At 48.6% G+C, this 21,467-nt stretch overlaps 1 protein-coding gene across 1 annotated transcript in view; it reads left to right on the forward strand.

Annotated features, from left to right (window-relative positions):
* Window positions 1-17,753: 17,753 nt before the first annotated feature.
* The window catches only part of METTL3 (methyltransferase 3, N6-adenosine-methyltransferase complex catalytic subunit), a 232,550-nt gene continuing 228,836 nt past the window's right edge, over window positions 17,754-21,467 (forward strand). Inside the window, 1 exon segment of the mRNA XM_085646255.1 lies at window positions 17,754-17,859. Within this exon segment, the coding sequence (XP_085502381.1) occupies window positions 17,754-17,859 (106 nt within the window).

Here is a 21,467-nt window from a genome sequence, read left to right on the forward strand (position 1 = left end):
GAAGACGCTAGCCGAAGCTACCCCAAGAGTCACCACACGCTAATAAATGCTCTCAACGAACATTTTGAACCGATGGCCAATCAGGACTATGAAAGGTTCATCTTTCGGCAAGCGCGCCAGCTTCCGGAAGAATCGCTGGACACGTACCACTCCCGTCTAAAGAACCTAGTGGCCACGTGTGGGTTTCGCGACGAGACTGAACAAATCAGGGGACAAATAATACAGGGGTGTGCGTCGGCCAAGCTGCGAGAGCGCATACTAGAAGAGTCTGGCAAGTCCCTAGCGGAAATATTGACCATGGGGCGGACCAAAGAACTGTCAAAAGCGCGTGCCGCGCACATGGAGGCGGCGCTGCAAACGCCGATAAAAGCGGAACCAGTCAATGCAGTGACAACCAAACCCCCACAGAGATGGAGTAGGAAAGGACAAGGAACACACGCCCCGGGACAGGCAAAGTCCTGTGGATACTGTGGAGGACCGCCGCACTCGGCAGCTGAGTGCCCCGCGAAAGGCAAACGATGTTCAGGTTGTGGGCGATTCAACTACTTCGAAAAAGTGTGTCAGTCGAAAAAGTATCGCAAACCTCGCCAGGTAGCACACACTCTCAAAGAGGAGGACCCGGAGCACAGTGACATGGACGATGATGAGGAGGAGGAGAGAGTGGTGCACAAAATTCACATGATTGGCACGGCCACCCGTCAATCAAGTCGCCTACCACAGTGCAGTATTCGGGTAGGATCCCAGGAAGTCACCGCCGTGGTCGACACCGGGGCCACTATCAATATCATGGCGGCCACCCTCCACAGCACCATTGATCCAAAACCTCCGCTCCACCCCTCAACCATCAAGGTGTTTGCGTATGGCCAAGACGCTCCTCTGAAGGTACGGGGGCGATTCCAGACGACCCTAGCACATGGCTCTAGGACCATCATGACCAACGTCTACGTGACTGAAGATGGCCAAGAAATGCTCTTGGGGTGCCGAGCCGCAGAAGACCTAGGAGTCCTAACATTCGCATTTGGAGTACACCATGAATCGCTACAACACCTACTCGCGGAATTCACAGAAGTGTTCCAAGGAATAGGGAAGTTCAAGGGGAAAGAAATTCATCTCCACGTAGACCCAACGGTCCAGCCCGTCGCCCTACGCCACCGGCGAATAGCGTTTCACCTGCGGCCCCTGGTGGAACAGTAGCTCAAGAAACTGGAGGCAGCGGGTATAATTGAGAAGGTGTCAGGGCTCCCGCTATGGGTATCCCCGATCGTCGTCACCCGGAAGCCCAAACAACCAGGCGCGGTGAGGATTTGTGTCGATATGAGACTCCCCAATGTGGCGATCAAGCGGGAACGCCACATCACTCCCACGATAGACGACCTCATCGGAGAAATGGCAGGAGCCTGCTGGTTTTCAAAACTTGATCTAAGGTCCGGATATCATCAATTAGTGTTGGACGAGGCCTCCCGCAACATCACCACGTTTTCCACACACGTGGGACTCCGGAGGTACACCAGGTTAAGTTTTGGAGTGTCCAGTGCTGCGGAAGTATTTCAAAACGTGATACAAGAGTTGATCGCCGATATCCCCGGGGTTATCAATGTCAGCGATGACATCATGGTACACGCGACAACCATCAAAGAACACAACGAACGCCTACTTCAAGTGCTACGCCGGGTGCGGGATGCCGGCCTCACCCTTCACCGAGAGAAGTGTGAGTTCCTCCGCCAAAAGCTACAATTCTTTGGCTACACATTCTCCGTGGAAGGAGTGAACCCTGACCCGAAAAGGTGCGAGACATTAAAGAGGCCACCGCGCCCACCAACGTCACAGAAGTCCGTAGCTTCCTAGGAATGGTCAAATACTGTGGGAGATTTATCCAAGACTTGGCCAACCTAACGTCCCCACTAAGGGAGCTGACTAAGGAATCCACCACCTGGAGGTGGGGCCCTGAGCAAGTCCACGCCTTCGAGAAAATCAAGGAGGCTCTTTCCGAAGCTACCACCCTGGCGTTCTTTGATCCTACGAAACTGACCCTAGTTGCCGTGGATGCCAGCCCGGTAGGATTAGGAGCGGTCCTCCTGCAAAGAAAGAGCCCTCAGGAAGAGTGGAACCAAATAGAATTCGCCAGCCGGTCGCTCACCGAGACCGAGCAAAGGTACTCGCAGATAGAAAAAGAAGCAATTTTGCCATCCACTGGGGATGCCACCATTTCCACCTGTACCTGTATGGAAAACCGTTCGTGGTAGCAACAGACCACAAGCCTCTGGTGGCCCACTTCTCCGGAACGTCGACCAACCCGCCACCACGCATTGAAAAATGGATGTTGCAATTACAAAATTATAACTGTAAGGTAGAGTACCAACCTGGGTCCAAGAATCCGTCCAAATACTTGTCTCGTCCCCCGAGGAAGGCCACAGCACAAGAAATGGAGGATGCCGCGGACACGGAAGAATATGTCCGGTGCATCACGGCGCAGTCCTGCCCTATACCCCTATCCATGGAGAGCCTACGAGAGGCCACGAGCCAAGATTAATGTCTTCAGCGTGCTAAGATCATGATCCGGAGCAGCAACTGGCACCGTTCTAAGGAAGAGTGGAAGAATCTAACAGCCACTGCACAAAAAGTGATGGACCGCCTACACCATGTCTGAGATGAACTCACCGAAGACAGCACCGGATGCCGGCTGCGTGGGCACAGACTAGTCATTCCTACATCCCTGACCCAGCGGGTGGTGGACCTTGCGCACATTAGACATCAAGGTATGGTGAAAACAAAGTCGAGGCTTCGCACTAAGGTGTGGTTCCCGCTAATGGACGATCTCGTGGAAGCCACCGTCAGGGCTTGCCCGGCATGTCAGGTGACAGGAGAAACACCCAGGCCTGCCCCGATCATCGTAGAACCTCGCCCAAGAACCCCGTGGTCCCGAGTGAGCATTGACTGTGGCAGCCTACCGGATGGTCGCCACACCCTGGTAGCGATCGACGACCACTCGGAAGTGGAAATATTGTCCGTCCTCAGTGCCGCGGAGATCATACCAAAGATTGAAAAAATCATGGCGGCCCATGGCCTCATGCAGGAGATGCGAACGGACAATGGGCCCCCGTTTCAAAGTCAAGAATTTGCGGCATATCTGAAGTCCATTGGTATTCACCACCGGAGAATCACCCCTCGCTGGCCCCAGGCCAACGGGGAGGTTGAAAGATTCATGCGAACACTCAACAAAGTGATACGGATTGCGCATGACAAGGCTCAGTCGTTGGAACTCGCCATATTCACGTTCCTCCGGAGCTATCGCCAAACACCACACTCCACAACTGGTATTGCCCCGGCTCACTTGTTGATGGGAAGGGTAGTCAGTGACTCAATTCCGCACCACCCGGAATGGCGGCCGGAGGTCCCCAATGATACTCTCATAGATGCCCAGCACCAGAGAACACACGTGCAAGTCAGCCGTCGCCGACGATCGACGGTGGTCAACCTCCGCAGAGGAGACAGAGTGCTACTCAAAAACAGAGTCACTAGCGGGAAGTTTCGGTTGGTTTTCGAAAAGGACCCCTGGACAGTGGTCTATGTCAAGGGAACCCGCATTGTGGCCACCCGAGGGAGAGAGAGAGTAACACGAAATGTATCACACTTCAAAAGATACCACCCCGAAGTGCCCGAACGGTCACCCAACCAGGAGGAGGGCAGTCCCAACATGAGAGTAGCACCAGAGGCGAGGCCGGACAGCACCGACGTGGTGCCAATTCCTGATGCGGCCGAAGACGCCGGAAGTCAAGGGACCTCACTGCACAGCCTGGGCCAACGAGACCGGGAACCAGCGGAAGGCGAGGCCCGGTCCTCTCCGAGATTCGGGGACCCAACCCAGGTGATGGACAGTCAAGGCGATGGCTCTCAGGGTCGTGGACTGTCGCAGTACCACCTAAGGAGCAATCCGGAACCGTCCTGCCGGTTAAGAGACCACCTAACGTATGACTGTTTCATTTCTCATTGTGGGGAGCTAACGGGATGTCTGCTGTTTAATTTTAAGGCTTCAGTCAGCTGCTCTGTTTTGTTTTAATGTTGTTGGGGAGTTGGGGAGGAATGTAGTGTTGCGCCTGTGACGTAACAGGCACCACACCGTAACGTGCCGGTCATGTGACCCGCGTAAGCTCAATAAAACCTAGTTACGTGCGTGCGTACGCCAGTAGGGCTACGACCACGATACTAGGCATACCACCTACCGCTGGCTCCGAGTATTATTTATAGGCCCCCATCCCGCGACCAGGGTTATTGTGTGACCGGGCCCCGCGCCGCAGTAGCGCTGCCCGACACAACAGCGATTTGTATGTATTGATACATAGCCATCAGTGTTCACGCTGTGGAAGCGTTGCTTGTCTGCGCCCAGGATTATACCCTTGTTTGTTTGTTCACTGCAAGTTTGAAAATGTGATGTGGTAAGTTTGCTTCCCACAGATGTTGCAAGGCCAGTGCTTATAAAGCCTCATTTCTCCCCTGGGCCCAACAGTTCGTTTGACTGTTATCCGGAATCTCTTTCCAGATTACTGCTTTTAGAGTGTTCGTAGGGTCCGATTTTAGGGTTGACAGGTACTTGAGGAGATTGCTTTGATGTACTAGACCTTGCTCATGGAGCCCGCAGTCCAACCAGATTGGTGCAGGTGACGTGTATTGTTGGAGATAGACTAGCAGCCAGCAGACTTTACTCTGAGGATTAAATGCTGTCTTATGGATCAGTAGTTTAGCTTTTCTGGGAAGGCAGCATTGGGATCAGTTTTGCTTTGATTGCTGCCAGAGTTGGTTTCCAAGTTGGCGTGGGAAATTTACTGTGTATGTTTTTGAGGCAAGACTTTTATGAGTTTAGATGAAGCCTTGGCGAGTGGTGCTCGTGTAGCCAAACCCACAGGTATTTATAGCTGGAACTCCTTTTTGCTGTGCTGCTTCCCAGGTACCATATGCCCTTCTTTTTGCTGCCGTTTACGAAGATGAGTATTTTATTTTTTTCTAAATTAACTGTTATCCGGCTTGTTGTGCAGTAAAGAGCTGGTGTGTTAAGCACGTTTTGAAGGCCAATGGGGGTTAAATTCACGATGACTATATCGTCTGCATACTGCAGTAATGTCAATGGTTGCTGTCCCAGTTTTGGGGTTCTGAGTGCGCCTCATCCAGAGCTATGCTCAGACCTGAAATGAAAAGATTAAATAGTGTTGCGGCAAGGATACAGCCTTGTTTAAGGCCATGTTTTGGCGACATATGCAAAAGAAACTATTGATGGACGGAATGCTGGACAGTGCAAGCATTCACCCCCAGTCACAAGGATCTGGGTTAAATCCATCATTCCTTTTCTCACCACACCACCCCAGTTTGGACCTAGCCATATGCAAATCAGTCTTGACCCTGTTCCTTGTGGGAACAGTCCAGCCCGAACTGCCAAGCCAGGTACTCCCTGGACTGGAAACTAGCATCTTGGGACCGGTTTCAGGACATCACCCTTCATCAGCCAGGCTAGCTTGAATCCAGTGGTGCAGTGAGCACGGGACCCATGTCTGTGCATACCCTTCCCACTTAGGGGTGTAATTAGACCCTTATTTGTGCCCAGGCTAATCTTTCACAAAGTTTCAGAGTACAATAGCTTTAATGCTCGCAGGAGGTTGGTTGGGATGTTCCTTGTTGCCAATTTATGCCGCATCGAATTCCTGTCAGCGTGTTTGAAGGCCTTTGGAAAATTAATAAAGCATGTGTAGGGGAGTTGTTTTTTCTGAGTATGTTTCGATATTAGCTTACAAAGGGCAATGAGATTGTCTGTCGTGCTCGAGATAGGACGGAAAACTGTTTGATTGCATGAGAGCCGGCCTGATTCCTCCACCAAGTTTTCGAACTCCTGCAGAAGGATGCTGTTAGAATCTGGGGTCTCTGGTTGGTGCAGGTATGCACTTGCGACAAACAGGGACCCTTTCCTCTAAGTAAGGGCAAAGGATTACTCTAAGAAAATAACCCCTGCTCACCCTCTAGGTAACGTGGCGCGAGCAGTCAGGCTAGATTCCAGAGGGCATTAGGTTAAGCATTCAAGGCGTCTCACAATAACCACCAACCCACCACACAGAGACACAAGGCTGTATTTTGTAAAAATAAAGTTCTTTATATAAAGTTCTTTAAGCAGGCTTTAGAATACAGTCTTTACTTTCAAATGAGGTTCCAGTTACTTGCAATTATTCTTAGGGAGTCCACAGTTCTTAAAATGGTCACTTTTGGTGCAATCTGCACCTTCTGGGGGCCTGTGCGCCTCGTAGGGCCTTCTGTACGCATCGTACCAGCTTTTGGACACGTCGTGCCGTTCCTCACGCTTCCCGCCTGAGCACGCGTACTAGGACTCAAGCCGTACGGACCGTACCTTCGTAGGTACGCGCCGTACGAGTCCGGTACGCCTCTTGCCACACCTCACGCTTCCCGCGTGAGCAACGTGTATATCTTTAACGCTGGACGGACCGTACAGGCGCCAGGACGCACCGTACGAGCTGGGGACGAACCGCACAAAGCCTCACGCTTCCCACGTGAGTGGCGTAGCGGTACGATAGCGTAGTATGGGCCGTACACAGGAAAGTACGGTTCGTACGACGGCGCTTGGGCTCACAGTACCTTATTTCTTGGGGGCAATGTTCGTGGCGGCCTCAGAAGTCCGTAGAGGGGCGTCCCACGTCGCGTTGCAGTCCCGCCTGGGCAGTGGACGACGATGCTTCATGGGGCGCTTCAGGACGTCGTAGCACACCTCGGGGATCAGAAGCAGGAGGGGCAGCTCGGGGGTGATCTCTCAGGGTGCAGCGCTGTCGCATCGGCCAGGATCGGTGAAACAGGGTGCCGTCGGTCTTTGCAGTGATCTCCACGGCCAGGGGTCGCAAAGGCTCGGCGCTTGGGCGCAGGCAGTCTCTTCTTTAGGTTGCGAGCTACGGCTCGAGGGGGCAGCTGTTTACTTTGTTTAGGCCAGGCAGGGCAGGCCTTCACGGTTCTCACAGCAGCACAAGCGGGCAGAAGTCGCGTTGCTCAGCGAGATGGGGGAACACAGGTTCTCTGGGGTCAGCGTCAGTGATCCACCCACAGCAGCTTCCTTCTCTTCCAGGGAGGGGTAGCGCCCACTGTTCCTGGGGCGCAGTTCAGGGGGCAAGTTCACAAGCAAGCCCTTGGAGATTGTTTTAAAAGCACAAGTTGAATTCAAAGTCTTTCTCAGTCTTTTCCTCCTCTCCTTCACCAGCAAGGCACCCACCACAGGCAGGTCTCTCAGGCTTAGAGACAGTACTCCTCCATGCAGCTTTCCCAGGTCCTTCTCCTCGGGCAGAGGTTCTTCTTGGCGTAAACAGGATCGGATTTCTTAGGAGCAGGGCTCCTTCTTTTATAGCAAGTTTCTTTTGTTCTTTGTCGCCAGGGGGCCTGTGCCTGGCTCAGTCCGGTTCAGGAGCACTTTGTTGTGGTGTCTCTGCTCTTTCCTTTCAGCGCAGAGGGCAGAGACATCAGCCGCTCCACAGGGGGCGGAGCCAGCATTGTGATGGCAGAGCACAGGTCTATTCAGAGTCAAGGTGTACTCCTCCCACCAATCCTGGTGTAATCTCTCTACCCACCACCTGAAAGCCAGCCTGTCTCCTGGAATTCCCCAGCCCTGCCCCTCACTGAAACTAGGCAGCACACACACACACACAGCAGAGGCGGACTGAAATGGCTAAGCAAGTCAATACTAACTTTCTAAAAGTAGTACTTACAAACACAGGATATTAAAATAAACTTTACTAAAAGAAGTATTTTATTATTCTGAGTTCAGGCATACTAAACTTGACTTTCTACCATGCTCTCTGAGTCCGCTGGGATTATAGCGTGTAATAATTCCAGCAGCCCATTCTGACCTATGGAGAGCAGGTAGCCTTCAATAGTGAAAAACGAAAATGGCTGTAATTCACTATTAGGACATGCCACACACATCAGGGCATGTCCTGCCTTATGCTTACAATGCACCCTGCCCTTGGGCCTACCAGAGGGGTGACTAATATGTAGTTAAGGGAAGGTTTAGGGACTGGCAAGTAGGTGCACTCGCGCGGTCAGCATGACAGTACCAGACTGCACGCAGGTTCTGCAATGGCAGACCCTAGACACATTTTACTAGGCCGCTTCTGTGGGTGGCACAACCAGTGCTGCAAGCCCACCAGCAGCCTTTGCATTTACAAGCCCTGGCACTCCTGGTGCACTTTACTAGGGGCTGATAGTAAACCAAATAAGCCAAACATGGACACCAATCAATGTATACATTTTACCATAGGGAGAGCATATGCACCTTAGCACTGATCAGCAGTGGTAAGGTGTCCAGAGTCATAAAACAGCCAACAACAGGTCAGAAAAAATACAGGAGGAAGGTAAAAAGTTTAGGGATGACCCTGCAAAAAGGGCCAAGTCCAACACAACCTCCTTCCAGCCAAAACGCAGGGCAGACCAATCACCACCGTGATGGTCTTCCCTGCTTGGGGCGATAGAACAAGAACCTGGCCCGCAACTGCAGGGGCAGACTACAGTTCTACGCCAATCTGAACCTATTGGACTTCCTCTATCCATACTCTCAGGACCCACCAAGCCAATCCATGGGGAACCCTTCTCCTCACCTGTGGACACCACCTGTGCAGCACCTAACCTTAACTGGCCCACAGGTGTGTCCCAACAGACAGACAGCAAAATGCTACAGTGGCCACTGACAGTAGTCAGGGATGAGACCCAGGCCGTATGCCTCTCAGGGCTCTCAAACCTCTATGGCGCCAGGGAGCGGGGGGCAGTAGCCCCAGGTGCTTGGCACCCTTTGTCCATTCTCCCTCCTGTCAGGTCAAGTATGACATCCTGGCACTGACCCACCAGCCCCAGGCCTGTATCCGGCGGCTGGACCAAAGACTGGGGTGGACTCTCCCACACCCGGTCCTCCTCCTTGGGGCTCTGTACCCTCCCACTTGGAGTGCTACCCCCTTCCAGAATTGCCAGGGCACCTGGGGCAGGCGTCCTGCGCAATTCGCCCACCAGTTCAGGGGTTCTATCCTGCAACTGGGCGTCCAGGTCGGGGGGGGACACCCTGAACCTGTCCCTCCAACCTAGGGTCTAAACCCTTCAGTTGAGCCGGGGTCAGAGTCGAGGACTCCCTCCCTCTGCACGCCCTTCCAGATGGCTGTACCCTCCCAACTGGAGTGGTACCCCTACAAGCAACATGGGTCAGGACACTGATTACAGTTGTCCCACCCTCCAGGTCGGACAACACCGGAACCTGGCTTCCCAACCCTGGGACCAACCCATGCGGTTGAACGCTCGCCTGGCGCACCAGGACTTCCTGGGGAGCACGCATGCCCCCCCTGAGGGTGACACATAACTCATTTGTCGTGTGACAGTCTGCCTGGTGCAGATCTCCTGACCCCTGTCCATCTGACAGTGCACGAAGATCCCCCAGGACAGGAGTGGTGTCCCCATGGTCATTCACTGGTGACGCAGCCCTTCTGGCTGGCCCCTGACCCACTGTTTTTTCCACTGGGGACTTTTCCCCCTCTCACCCCTCAATCTGGACCTCTGCACCCTGCCAACTGGAGCGGTACTGCCAGACACCAGAACTGAGGGAGGCCTGTTTACAGACACTCCCTGTTCACCAGACACTAGGGGATCCCGCACAACGGGCAGCCCCTCAGGACAGACTAGGCTTCCCACCTGGTGTTCCCTTAAAGAACCATCCAAGCTCTGAGACTGAGGTTGGGCACTACCGGGACATAACCCCTTCTCACTCCTTAAAGACAGGAGGTGAGGCCCTATACCCCTCTCACTACTACAGGACCTAGTTGTGCTACTCTGAGCCACTTCTACCACACTGGGTTTGAAAATACCTGAACCACTCCTCTTGGGATCACTCCCCAATGCCTTTCCAGACCCTCTGGACTCCGCCAAAAGGTCTGCCTCCAATGTGAGCTCCCTGCGGTCAGAGAACTCACTCTCCAACAGGTGTTGGCATAGCTCTGGAAAACAGGGACTTACAATATGCTCTCCCACAATTGGATCACACAGCCCCCTAGCAGGGTTAACCAAACTATCCTTCACCTCACCATCCAGTGCCTCGCACACGTACTCCACACCACTCTCCTGAGTCTGGCAAGACAGTATCTGACTGTCGCTGTCACACAACCCACACTCTTCTGGGTGGTCTTCACGCTCACATACCAGGACTTCAATTTTGGGGGAACCCCTCTCCCTGCACCTCTCATCTACAGTCAGTAGAGTGTCCCTCCCACCACTAGGACCATGAACCCCTGCGCCAGTTACCCTATTCCCTTCAGGGATACTGCGCACTACTGGAGCTACCTCATGCCCTTGAACCTCCTAGTGTATGTTAACCCCCTCCTTCAAGTCAGGCGCCACATCTCTGGGTGTGTGTACTACTCTCTCAGAACTAGAAAATTCAATATTGCTGCCACCATCTGAGCTGGATTCCTCCTTACACTCAGCAAAGCTCAATCTCTGAGCTACGCACATTTCTTGTTGCTGGGCTGAGACACTCATGGCCTCAAGCCTCTCGAGCTCCATATCATATTTCCTCATTATCAAGTCATGCTCCATTTGCATTTTCTTTTCTTCCAGAGCCAGCTTTTTGCTTTCTAGCTCCAATTGGCTTTTTATTTCCAGGTCTGCCAACTTCCTTTCATGATCCCTGGTGGCCTGTCTGTCTGCCAGCTTCTCTGACGACAGGCCTCTGCCAAAACTATGAACGCTCTCTGCTGGTTTCAGTGGTGTAACTTCCTCAGTTGCATTCCTTGATTCAATCCAGGCTTTCAGCGCCTTGTAGAGATCTGCTTTGTTCTTCCATCCTGCATGTGGAACTTTGAGCTTCCTGCAGAAGTGCTTGAGTTCAGCTTTCTTGTAGCTATCCAGTTTTGACTCATCCCATTCCATTCCGGCTATTTCAGAGATTTCATAGATCGATTTCTCAATGCTGTTTGGGCCCGGCATGACTCCAAACACAAGGGATCTTCTTTCTTGGCAAACGAAATTAAATTTAAAAGTTCTGTGGCTTAAGCTACTGGACTGTCCTCACTGTGCAATGGCTAGTAATCACTGCGCAGACACCAAAAATGCAAATCCGTAAATCCTCACCGCTGCCACCAATGTTAGAATCCGGGGTCTCTGGTTGGCGCAGGTATGCACTTGCGACAAGCAGGGACCCTTTCCTCTAAGTCAGGGCAAAGGATTACTCTAAGAAAATAACCCCTGCTCACCCTCTAGGTAACGTGGCGCGAGCAGTCAGGCTAGATTCCAGAGGGCATTAGGTTAAGCATTCCAGGCGTCTCACAATAACCACCAACCCACCACACACAGACACAAGGCTGTATTTTGTAAAAATAAAGTTCTTTATATAAAGTTTTTTAAGCAGGCTTTAGAATACAGTCTTTACTTTCAAATGAGGTTCCAGTTACTTGCAATTATTCTTAGGGAGTCGACAGTTCTTAAAGTCACTTTTGGTGCAATCTGCACCTTCTGGGGGCCTGTGCACCTCGTAGGGCCTTCTGTACGCTTCGTACCAGCTTTTGGACGCATCGTGCCGTTCCTCACGCTTCCCGCGTGAGCATGCGTACTAGGACTCAAGCCGTACAGACCGTACCTTCGTAGGTACGCGTCGTACGAGTCCGGTACGCCTCTTGCCACACCTCACGCTTCCCGCGTGAGCAACATGTATATCTTTAACGCTGGACGGACCGTACAGGCGTCGGGACGCACCGTACGAGCTGGGGACGAACTGCACAAAGCCTCATGCTTCCCGCGTGAGTGGCGTAGCGGTACGATAGCGTAGTACGGGCCGTACACAGGAAAGTACGGTTCGTACGACGGCGCTTCGGCTCACAGTACCTTATTTCTTGGTGTCAATGTTCGTGGCAGCCTCAGAAGTCCGTAGGGGGGCGTCCCACGTCGTGTTGCAGTCCTGCCTGGGCAGTGGACGACGATGCTTCGTGGGGCGCTTCAGGACATCGTAGCACACCTCGGGGGTCGGAAGCAGGAGGGGCAGCTCGGGGGTGATCGCTCAGCGCGCAGCGCTGTCGCATTGGCCAGGATTGGCGAACCAGGGTGCCGTCGGTCCTTGCAGTGATCGCCACGGCCAGGGGTCGCAGAGGCTCGGCGCTTGGACGCAGGCAGTCTCTTCTTTACGTTGCGAGCTACGGCTCGAGGGGGCAGCTATTTACTTTGTTTAGGCCAGGCAGGGCAGGCCTTCACGGTGCTCACAGCAGCACAAGCGGGCAGAAGTTGCGTTGCTCAGCGAGATGGGGGCACACAGGTTCTCTGGGGTCAGCGTCAGTGATCCACCCACAGCAGCTTCCTTCTCTTCCAGGGAGGGGTAGCGCCCACTGTTCCTGGGGCGCAGTTCAGGGGGCAAGTTCACAAGCAAGCCCTTGGAGATTGTTTTAAAAGCACAAGTTGAATTCAAAGTCTTTCTCAGTCTTTTCCTCCTCTCCTTCAACAGCAAGGCACCCACCACAGGCCAGTCTCTCAGGCTTAGAGACAGTACTCCTCCATGCAGCTTTCCCAGGGCTTCTCCTCGGGCAGAGGTTCTTCTTGGCGTAAACAGGATCTGATTTCTTAGGAGCAGGGCTCCTTCTTTTATAGCAAGTTTCTTTTGTTCTGTGTCGCCAGGGGGCCTGTGCCTGGCTCAGTCCGGTTTTGGAGCACTTTGTTGTGGTGACTCTGCTCTTTCCTTTCAGCAGCAGGGCAGAGACATCAGCCGCTCCACAGGGGGTGGAGCCAGCATTGTGATGGCAGAGCACAGGTCTATTCAGAGTCAAGGTGTACTCCTCCCACCCATCCTGGTGTAATCTCTCTACCCACCACCTAGCAGCCAGCCTGTCTCCTGGAATTCCCCAGCCCTGCCCCTCACTGAAACTAGGCAGCACACACACACAAAGCAGAGGCGGACTGAAATGGCTAAGCAAGTAAATACTAACTTTCTAAAAGTAGTATTTACAAACACAGGATATTAAAATAAACTTTACTAAAAGAAGTATTTTATTATTCTGAGTTCAGGCATACTAAACTTGACTTTCTACCATGCTCTCTGAGTCCGCTGGGATTATAGCATGTAATAAGTCCAGCAGCCCATTCTGGCCTATGGAGAGCAGGTAGCCTTCAATAGTGAAAAACGAAAATGGCTGTAATTCACTATTAGGACATGCCACACACATCAGGGCATGTCCTACCTTATGCTTACAATGCACCCTGCCCTTGGGCCTACCAGAGGGGTGACTAATATGTAGTTAAGGGAAGGTTTAGGGACTGGCAAGTAGGTGCACTTGCGCGGTCAGCATGACAGTACCAGACTGCACGCAGGTTCTGCAATGGCAGACCCTAGACACATTTTACTAGGCCGCTTCTGTGGGTGGCACAACCAGTGCTGCAAGCCCACCAGCAGCATTTGCATTTACAAGCCCTGGCACTCCTGGTGCACTTTACTAGGGGCTGATAGTAAACCAAATAAGCCAAACATGGACACCAATCAATGTATACATTTTACCATAGGGAGAGCATATGCACCTTAGCACTGATCAGCAGTGGTAAGGTGCCCAGAGTCATAAAACAGCCAACAACAGGTCAGAAAAAATACAGGAGGAAGGCAAAAAGTTTAGGGATGACCCTGCAAAAAGGGCCAAGTCCAACAGATGCCAGCAAAGATCTTTGCATCAGTATCTAATAATGCAGTCATGCGATAGATGTCTGTGACTGAGTAAGGGCCTTTACTGTAGATTGAATGGGGGAATTGACCCTCGCCAAGACTCTGCTATGAAATTTTCACAGAAGCAGTAGTAGATTAATTGGCAGAGAATTTAGCTCCATAAGTCCAGGTCATGCTTGTAGATTTAAACCACGCTTAGACATCCGCTCTCCGGCTTTTGGATCTCTAGAAGTTCCGATTTGAGTTAATTGATTTAAACGAAGAAGTTAGTGTTTTGGGATGGGGGCACATTTATGCTGTTAGCTCAGAATGCCTGGTTTTTGTCCAGTCATGGGACCTTGTCTTTCATGCAGGCCTGGACTGGAAACCAACATCATCCCTATCAAAACATTTTCTAACCCGCACCCACACAGCAGGTGATCGCAAATGAAATACGGCCACGGGTGGGTCATGGCTTCCCATCCTACACTGAATGCTGCCCCTGCCCTGTTTTTTCTGCACCTTGTTTGGTTACAGGGTTGGTCTGGTCTATAGGGCAGTCAGGCAGTTCCAGATGGGCTGGTCAGACAGATCAGGATTTGAGCTGTTTTGTAGGACTGTTTCATGGTCTGCTGGGCCAGTTTTTATTGTTGATTTAATTGATATTAAAACATACATGGCCTGCAGTTAGCTCAAATGCATGCAGTCTTCCACACCTTGCAAACCATTTATACAGCAAGTCTTTACAAGTTGAAAACTGACATAATTTGCAAACATAGGCCACATTTTTAGTAATCTAATTCACTAATGGGGGCCACTTATATTTTGGTGCCCAGGCCTATTTTCTGTCATAGCTGACCCTGTTTGCAGGGCGGGCTTTCGGCATGGGCGAGCTGGACCCAGGCTGCCAATCTTTATAGGGGCTTACAGAGCTCTCTGCACGAAGATCCTGCGTATAGCAGCCTCCCTCTACCTTAACTCCTACAATTGAAAGTACTAATCGCTTAATTTAACACCATATCAGCCTCCTTCTGTGCCCTCCCATTTACCTTTCACTTCCTGCTGCCATACACCAACACCCCCTCCTCACCCCAACAAACAACTTGGCGCCAGCCTTACAGAGCTAAGTGTGGATGTTTCAGGTGAGTTGGGGAAGGTACAAGATGTTCATAATCAGATATCTGCTTTGATGTAGCCAGTCACAGACTGACCTGTGAAAAGTGACCATCTGTCGCCTCATTTTACACAACAGCAATGAGGGCGGCACATTTCTTTCTGCCCTGGGAGCACACTGAGCAAGTGCCGACTCTGCCTGTTTGGATGCTGTCCCATGTACCAACATGGTCCGTGAAAAACATACGTGCTGTTCTTACACCTGACCGCCTCAACACCCTCAATTAAAATATTTCAACATTTAGTTCCTAGAATGCTAAAAAGTGTGTGCCACGAGTGCTGTCTACTGTGTTTGTGGAATCAATGCATGTGCAGGTTCCTGCTTTGCGCTAGCTCTTTATTTATATGGAGCATGACTTGAAAACATGCGCCAGCTGGACTGTGTCAGTCTGGGCTATCTCCAACCTTTCTTTATGCGTTTTTCATAGCCTCCTACACTGGGTTCAATGTTGCATATTAGGCCTTCTTAGGGATGCATAATACACTACTCACAGCCTCCATTGTTGTGCTGGTTTTGCCTCTTCTAAGCCTGCCAGTTTTCCGTTGTACTTTCTAACAATATCATGTATTGTTTGACCACTTAAGTCATCCTGTGAAATAAACTGAAAATCTCTTTAACTCCCAAGTCCTCAACTTCCATGTTGTGCAGCTTTTGTGCTTTCCGTCCTTGTATATGATCTTGCTGTTAGATGTTTTAACTATCAAGCTTCCTTGGCCACTTTTCAAACTTTCCTAAATTCCAATTTCTTTCTTGGTGCTCTCTGTGTGCTAGAAGCCTTTTCAGAGCTCTTTGTATCATCTGTCTTAAGGCATAAGTTTAGATATTAATTCCTCTGTAGTATCATGTGCGAAAGCCTCACAAAGCAAGATCTGGCTAATCGATACACATGAAAAACCTTGTTACCCCTTTTGTTCAGAATTTAAACCCACATGCAAGCTGTCGTCGACAAAAGATCACCCAGCCAATTCTAGTGTAAGTTACTACTCTAGCACGCATCCTCACTTTGTGAAGGGTTCAATTTCTAAAACCCACACAAAAACCTTATATGAAGCCTGCACCATGAACCAAACTGCAGTTGGGACCACTCAGTGGAACAGCAAGACCTCATTAGCTGACTTAGGCAAGGAGATGGCATTTAATGAGTATCTCACCATGAAGTATCTCAACAAAGATCTGTAAACCCATTGTGCAACATGTACCAGCTGTTGTCGTTTAGAGACAGATCAAGACAAAAGAGAAACATTCATTGGTAAAAGTAATAAATTGGTCTGGTCTTGGCAAGCCCACCTTTGGTTTTTGTTGATGTCATGTTTTGCAATGCCAGAAGCATTAAAAACGCAGAAGTAATAAAAAAGATTTTTAGGTCTCGCCTGGGCCAGCGCATGCGCTGGTCTGGTGAAACATTTAGAGAGTGGGGGCTATAGAAATGCGACCACATCTTTTTGGGTGGCATAGACCGTGCGGTTACTCCCACAATCACAAGCTGAGGCGCCATCTGGCTTTCCTCTCTCGTCATGGTGCGCACACATTGCACACCACTCGCCAGCAAACGTGCCTCTTTTTTTTTTTACAGTTACGAGCCGTCATGGCTCATTAAGTGCTTTCGCGCGCACCACTCGCGTGCTTTTTTTACTTTTTTACATTTCTACACATACTGCCTGAAGGTAAAGTATAGTGACAAGGATGCTCCCTTCGAAACCAGTAGTCTTGATTTCATGTCCCAACTCTTTCTTTTGAAACTCGGTATTAAAACTATACTAATAAACTTAACATTTCATATCGTCTGGAGTTGAGAAACATGCTCTTTCCTGCAGCATGATGTTGTTTCCCAAAACGGCTGCTGCATTCGCTGTGCCACATATTAAGGAACACCGAATGCTGAATCTTGAGCGTACATATACAAGTGTTCCTCAGGCGGCCACTGGGTGGAACTAGAGAGATGCATATGTGAGGTGACTGGATTCCCCACAAAGTTTGCTTTTAGGAAAGACGGGCAGACAAGGTACTACTGTTCCCCCTGGTAGCATGAAGCCATGAATGAAACATGATTGACATGTTACTCAAAGATGCAAATCAGAAAGGCTATCTCCCTATTACCAATTGTGAGCTCGTTTCTCTTATCAATTCTAAAGACGGCTGAAGGAAACTGTTGGCACGCGACTTCAGATAATGTGGAGTCGGCGCTGGATGCATGCATCTGCAGAAGCTACAGGAGACCGATTTGATTCGACGATACAGTCTTTCAACCTCTGCGACCTTGGAAATACTGGCGCTTGCATGTTTGTATTATCTACATTGGGACAGCCTAAGTCGTAAGTAATATGGCCGATATAAGCCATCAAAAGCATTCAGCTAAATATAAGAATGTTTTTGCAGTGCCTTACTTTACAAAACATTAGTCAGTGAAAACAATAAAGCTGTCCCTAGGCAAGATCTAAAACAAGCACTGGCATAGCCAATAGGTCTCGCCTTTGGGACCTTATAAGTGTTTAACCATGCAACAGTTAATGTTGTTGCACTAAGGATATTGTGCTGCATAACTAAATACTTATAAGGTCCCAAAAGTAAGACCTATTGGCTATGCCAATGCTTGTTATTCTTAAACCTGGGACGGTCTGTTATACGAGTTTTTCTCACAAATGGCCGTTCATAATTAAGCGACCTTCCGCGATGACGCATTCCAATTTTAATATGGAGCTACAGGACATCTATACGGATTGCGTAGTTTTGTTTTAGCAGCGGAAAAACTATACTTTTTTAAGATGGCTGCAGTAGAGACACAGACCGGAAGTGGGCTGGGAAACTACTGTGGGCACTATGGAAAAGTCCTATCGCAAAAAAACTTCCCGTAGGTAACTTGCTCGTGCGTTGTGGTTCCGGCTGCTGTCTGACGGCAGCATGTCTGACACTTGGAGCTCCATCCAGGCGCATAAGAAACAACTTGACTCCTTGCGAGAGAGATTTCAGCGCAGAAGGAAGGATGTCACATCCCAACTGGGCCTCGGTAAGGATGGTAATTGTGACAGAGTGCACGGGGGCTTGAAGGGGAGAAGCGATTAAGGCAGGTACGATCAGACCATGGAGAGGTAGAAAGCAAGGGAGAATACAGATGGGTTAGCTACATTATTCTGCAAGACTTGCTGTATCCTTAGACACCCACCAATACGTGCGAAATGCCATTATTATCCTGCATTCAGCTGCTAAGTGTCCCTGTGTCATGTAGTTTGCACCTCAAGTTTGCCGTCTGTTACCTTTCATTGATGCTTTCTCTTAGAATTATAAACTTAAAACGTCCAGCATTTAGAAGGCTACTAGCCGTAAACCGAGTAATAACTGGAGTTACACACACTGACACTGCACCACTTGTTAATTCAGGACTATAAATAAAGCCTGGTCCTTTAAAGTTGTATAACGTATCACAAAAAGACCAGTCTTTTGAAGTCAATCTATTGGACAACGCTTGATGGTGATCGTGACACAATTAATGGTTTAAAAACATTTTTAATGGGCGATACAAATTTCCAAACAGAGTGCTCCTATTAAGGCCTATGGAGGCATGTTGCATTTTAGGAAAGCGAATATCACTAAAAAGAGGGTGACACCCGCCAAGTGAGCGAGTTGGCATGTATGCATATATAAAGCTATGCTCTTGAGAGATTCACTATTTCACCGGTTATATAAAGTGTTGTCCGTCAGAGACCCACTACCTCAATGTATAGATAAAGACTTGTCCTTAAAAGAGATCACAGCCATTTAAAAACTTGTCTTTCGAAGATCAGCTACTATGTGGATTAAGCCTTATCCTCGGAGATAGAGGGAGTTTCTATCCAAGGAAGTCCTCCCCTTTCAGTAAAATATTCAGTATTGTCGGGTATATGAAGACTTGTGCTTCAGGAAAACAAATATATATATACACACACACACACACACACATACATACAGTCTCTATTTCATCTAAGAAAGGCACCATTGCTTCAATTATATTAGAATGCTGGGGTTTGAGATTTTCAGCTACCGCAGTAGCTTCGTTCACGATGGAAAACACCATTTTCATTGCTATACAAATTCATACATACCACATGCGTGTACGACTGATTAACAGAAAATAAATACTTCACAGCTGAAGTGAATACAGCAGTTGTCGGCATACATGAAAAAATCATTTGTTTCAGTATCCACAAAAATACTCTATACATGTATAAAATTCTTAATTAATTCATGAATATGCCATCATACCAAAGTGGACTCGTCCTTATTAGCAATATAATCACCAACTTATTCTGTCTCTTTACCTATTGATACTATGTAACCTCATTATATCACATCTTACAAAATAACTCAAAATATATTCTCATGTGTCCTCAAAACATCATAATAATCATATTAATAGTGGCCATATGGGCTTGATTAGGTGTTACAATTGTATTCCTATTGTAAATAATCAATATAAGTTACAATCTGTGTTTAATTTCTACTTATCTTTGTGTGATTCATTTAAATGTTTATTTTTTGATGGTTATTCAGCTTTCACCTCCCTGCTGGTCAACTAAAAAATAAATGCTTGTATAGATCATTATAATTTCTCACTCCTATCTATCAACTTTAATGCTTACATAAAGCATATGCTCCCTACTGCAGGCTATTGATAAAATACCAACTCATAGCTGTGCAAATAATTCCTCATCCATGCTTAACCCGCAAGATTACTGTGTATCCAGCCCTAAAATATGCGTGGATTCAGTTATTCCTCACACTCCTTCCCTATTTCTCTCCCCACCCACTCCTAGAGATTGTAAGGAACTGAAGAAAGGACACTGTACATAAGACCACTCGTCTTCCCGTTATGTTTTTCCTAGAAGTATCTTGCTATTTGGGTAACTGTTATCCCTGTTCTTGATCACACACAGATGTTGAATGATTCTCTTATATGTTGCTAATTTGGTACTACCTAAATACCTCTTAGCACATGTGAGAATATATACTGAACTCAGTCCTTCAATTATATACTGCCTTCAGTGGTTTACTTTTATTAGGAAATTGATTGGTGAGGTTCTGAATATTCTCACCAGTAATGTAAGCTTTGCACGATTCATATTTACAGAAACCTGGTTTAATAGGTGGCTATTGTAGTATCTAACTTAAACAGTTAATTCTTCAACTGATCTCTCATAAATCTAGCTTTACGGAAAGTAAGAAACGATCTTTTGGAAAATATCTCTCCCTTTTACTGGATCATTTCTGATTAGATACCAATGTTTGTGTAATATGCTACGTACTCACATTTCGTCTCCTCTGTGTGCTGTTATAAGTCTAGATGTTTCAGTTGGTTCACTCTCTACCACCTCCTGTTTTTTAAATAATAAATCATCTCTTGTCCTACAACTCACTCTGTTGATTGCCCTGTTTATTGCATTTTCAGTGTACCCTCCAAACTTTAAATCAAGATTTCATGTCATCACTGGTTTCCTTATATGATTTCTCTGTGCTACAGTTCCTTCTCATATATTAATTCTCTGTAGGGGATGCTCTCCTTTCACATTATCGGGTGAAAACTACGTGCATGAAGTAAGTAGGTTTCCTGACGTTGGTTTTCTAAAAACTGTAGTATTATTGATCTCACCTTCCTCTATCCTAATCTTAACATTCAGAAATTCTATTTCCTAATTGATCATTGTACCTGTAAAGTCCAAGTTCAATGTATTCTGATTTAATTCCTGTTCAAATTCTCTTTCCTTGCTAGGAGAACCTTTCCATATAATAAAAAGGTCATAAATCAACCTTCACTAAAGCACTGTGTGCTTTTGCCATCATTTCATGTCTGGATCTTTGACCAGGTGCTCCTCCCACCAGCCCAAATGCAAATTAGCATATCTGAGGGTGAAGCAGGTGCCCATAGCTGTCCTTATTTCCTGTCTAAAGATATCATTATTAAAGACATAAATATTCTGTACTAAGCACAGTTCCATCATTCTTAATGCCATCTGTTTGTGATGATATAGTTTAAGAAGTCGTGATATCAAAAAATACATCCAAGCTGTAATCCCATGTTCATTTTTAGGTCGAGCCTGGGGAGCGCATGCCCTGATATGCGAGGTATGCTGTATTGAGGTATGGCAAGAAGCTCTGCCCATTTCCCGCTCATCTTTTTAATTGGCTCCTGTTACTGTCCTTGCAAAATCGTTGTTTTTCATGTGTGAATAGGCTTAGTAGTCCCACCTTTGTAACGCCTTGTCGGCAATTGTAACCTCCCATGAGGACTGGACCTTTTACTGGTGTTGTTACACGGTGTGCTGTATGAGTTGACGAGCACTATATTTTTTGGGGGGGGGTTGGCCAGCTCTAGCAATCTGTTGCCTCTCACTCGTCCTCACTCCCCCTCCCTCGTTCCTGTCATTGCTGCACTTAATCTCCCCAGTGCCATCCCCACACCACCACCTCCCATCCTTTGTGTTTCCCTTACATGTCATGCATACTTTTAGCGTGGCGCCCGTTTAACGAATGCCATACTTTCTTTTGCTTGCAGCTTCGGTGCTGCATCTCCTCTCCCTCCCCCCATTAAAAAAGCAAGGAAAGGGTTGTTGATCCTTGTATAAAGTGAGTTTACATCCATTG

Source organism: Triturus cristatus, chromosome 1_1 (assembly GCF_964204655.1).
Source record: "Triturus cristatus chromosome 1_1, aTriCri1.1, whole genome shotgun sequence".
Lineage (NCBI taxonomy): Eukaryota > Metazoa > Chordata > Amphibia > Caudata > Salamandridae > Triturus > Triturus cristatus.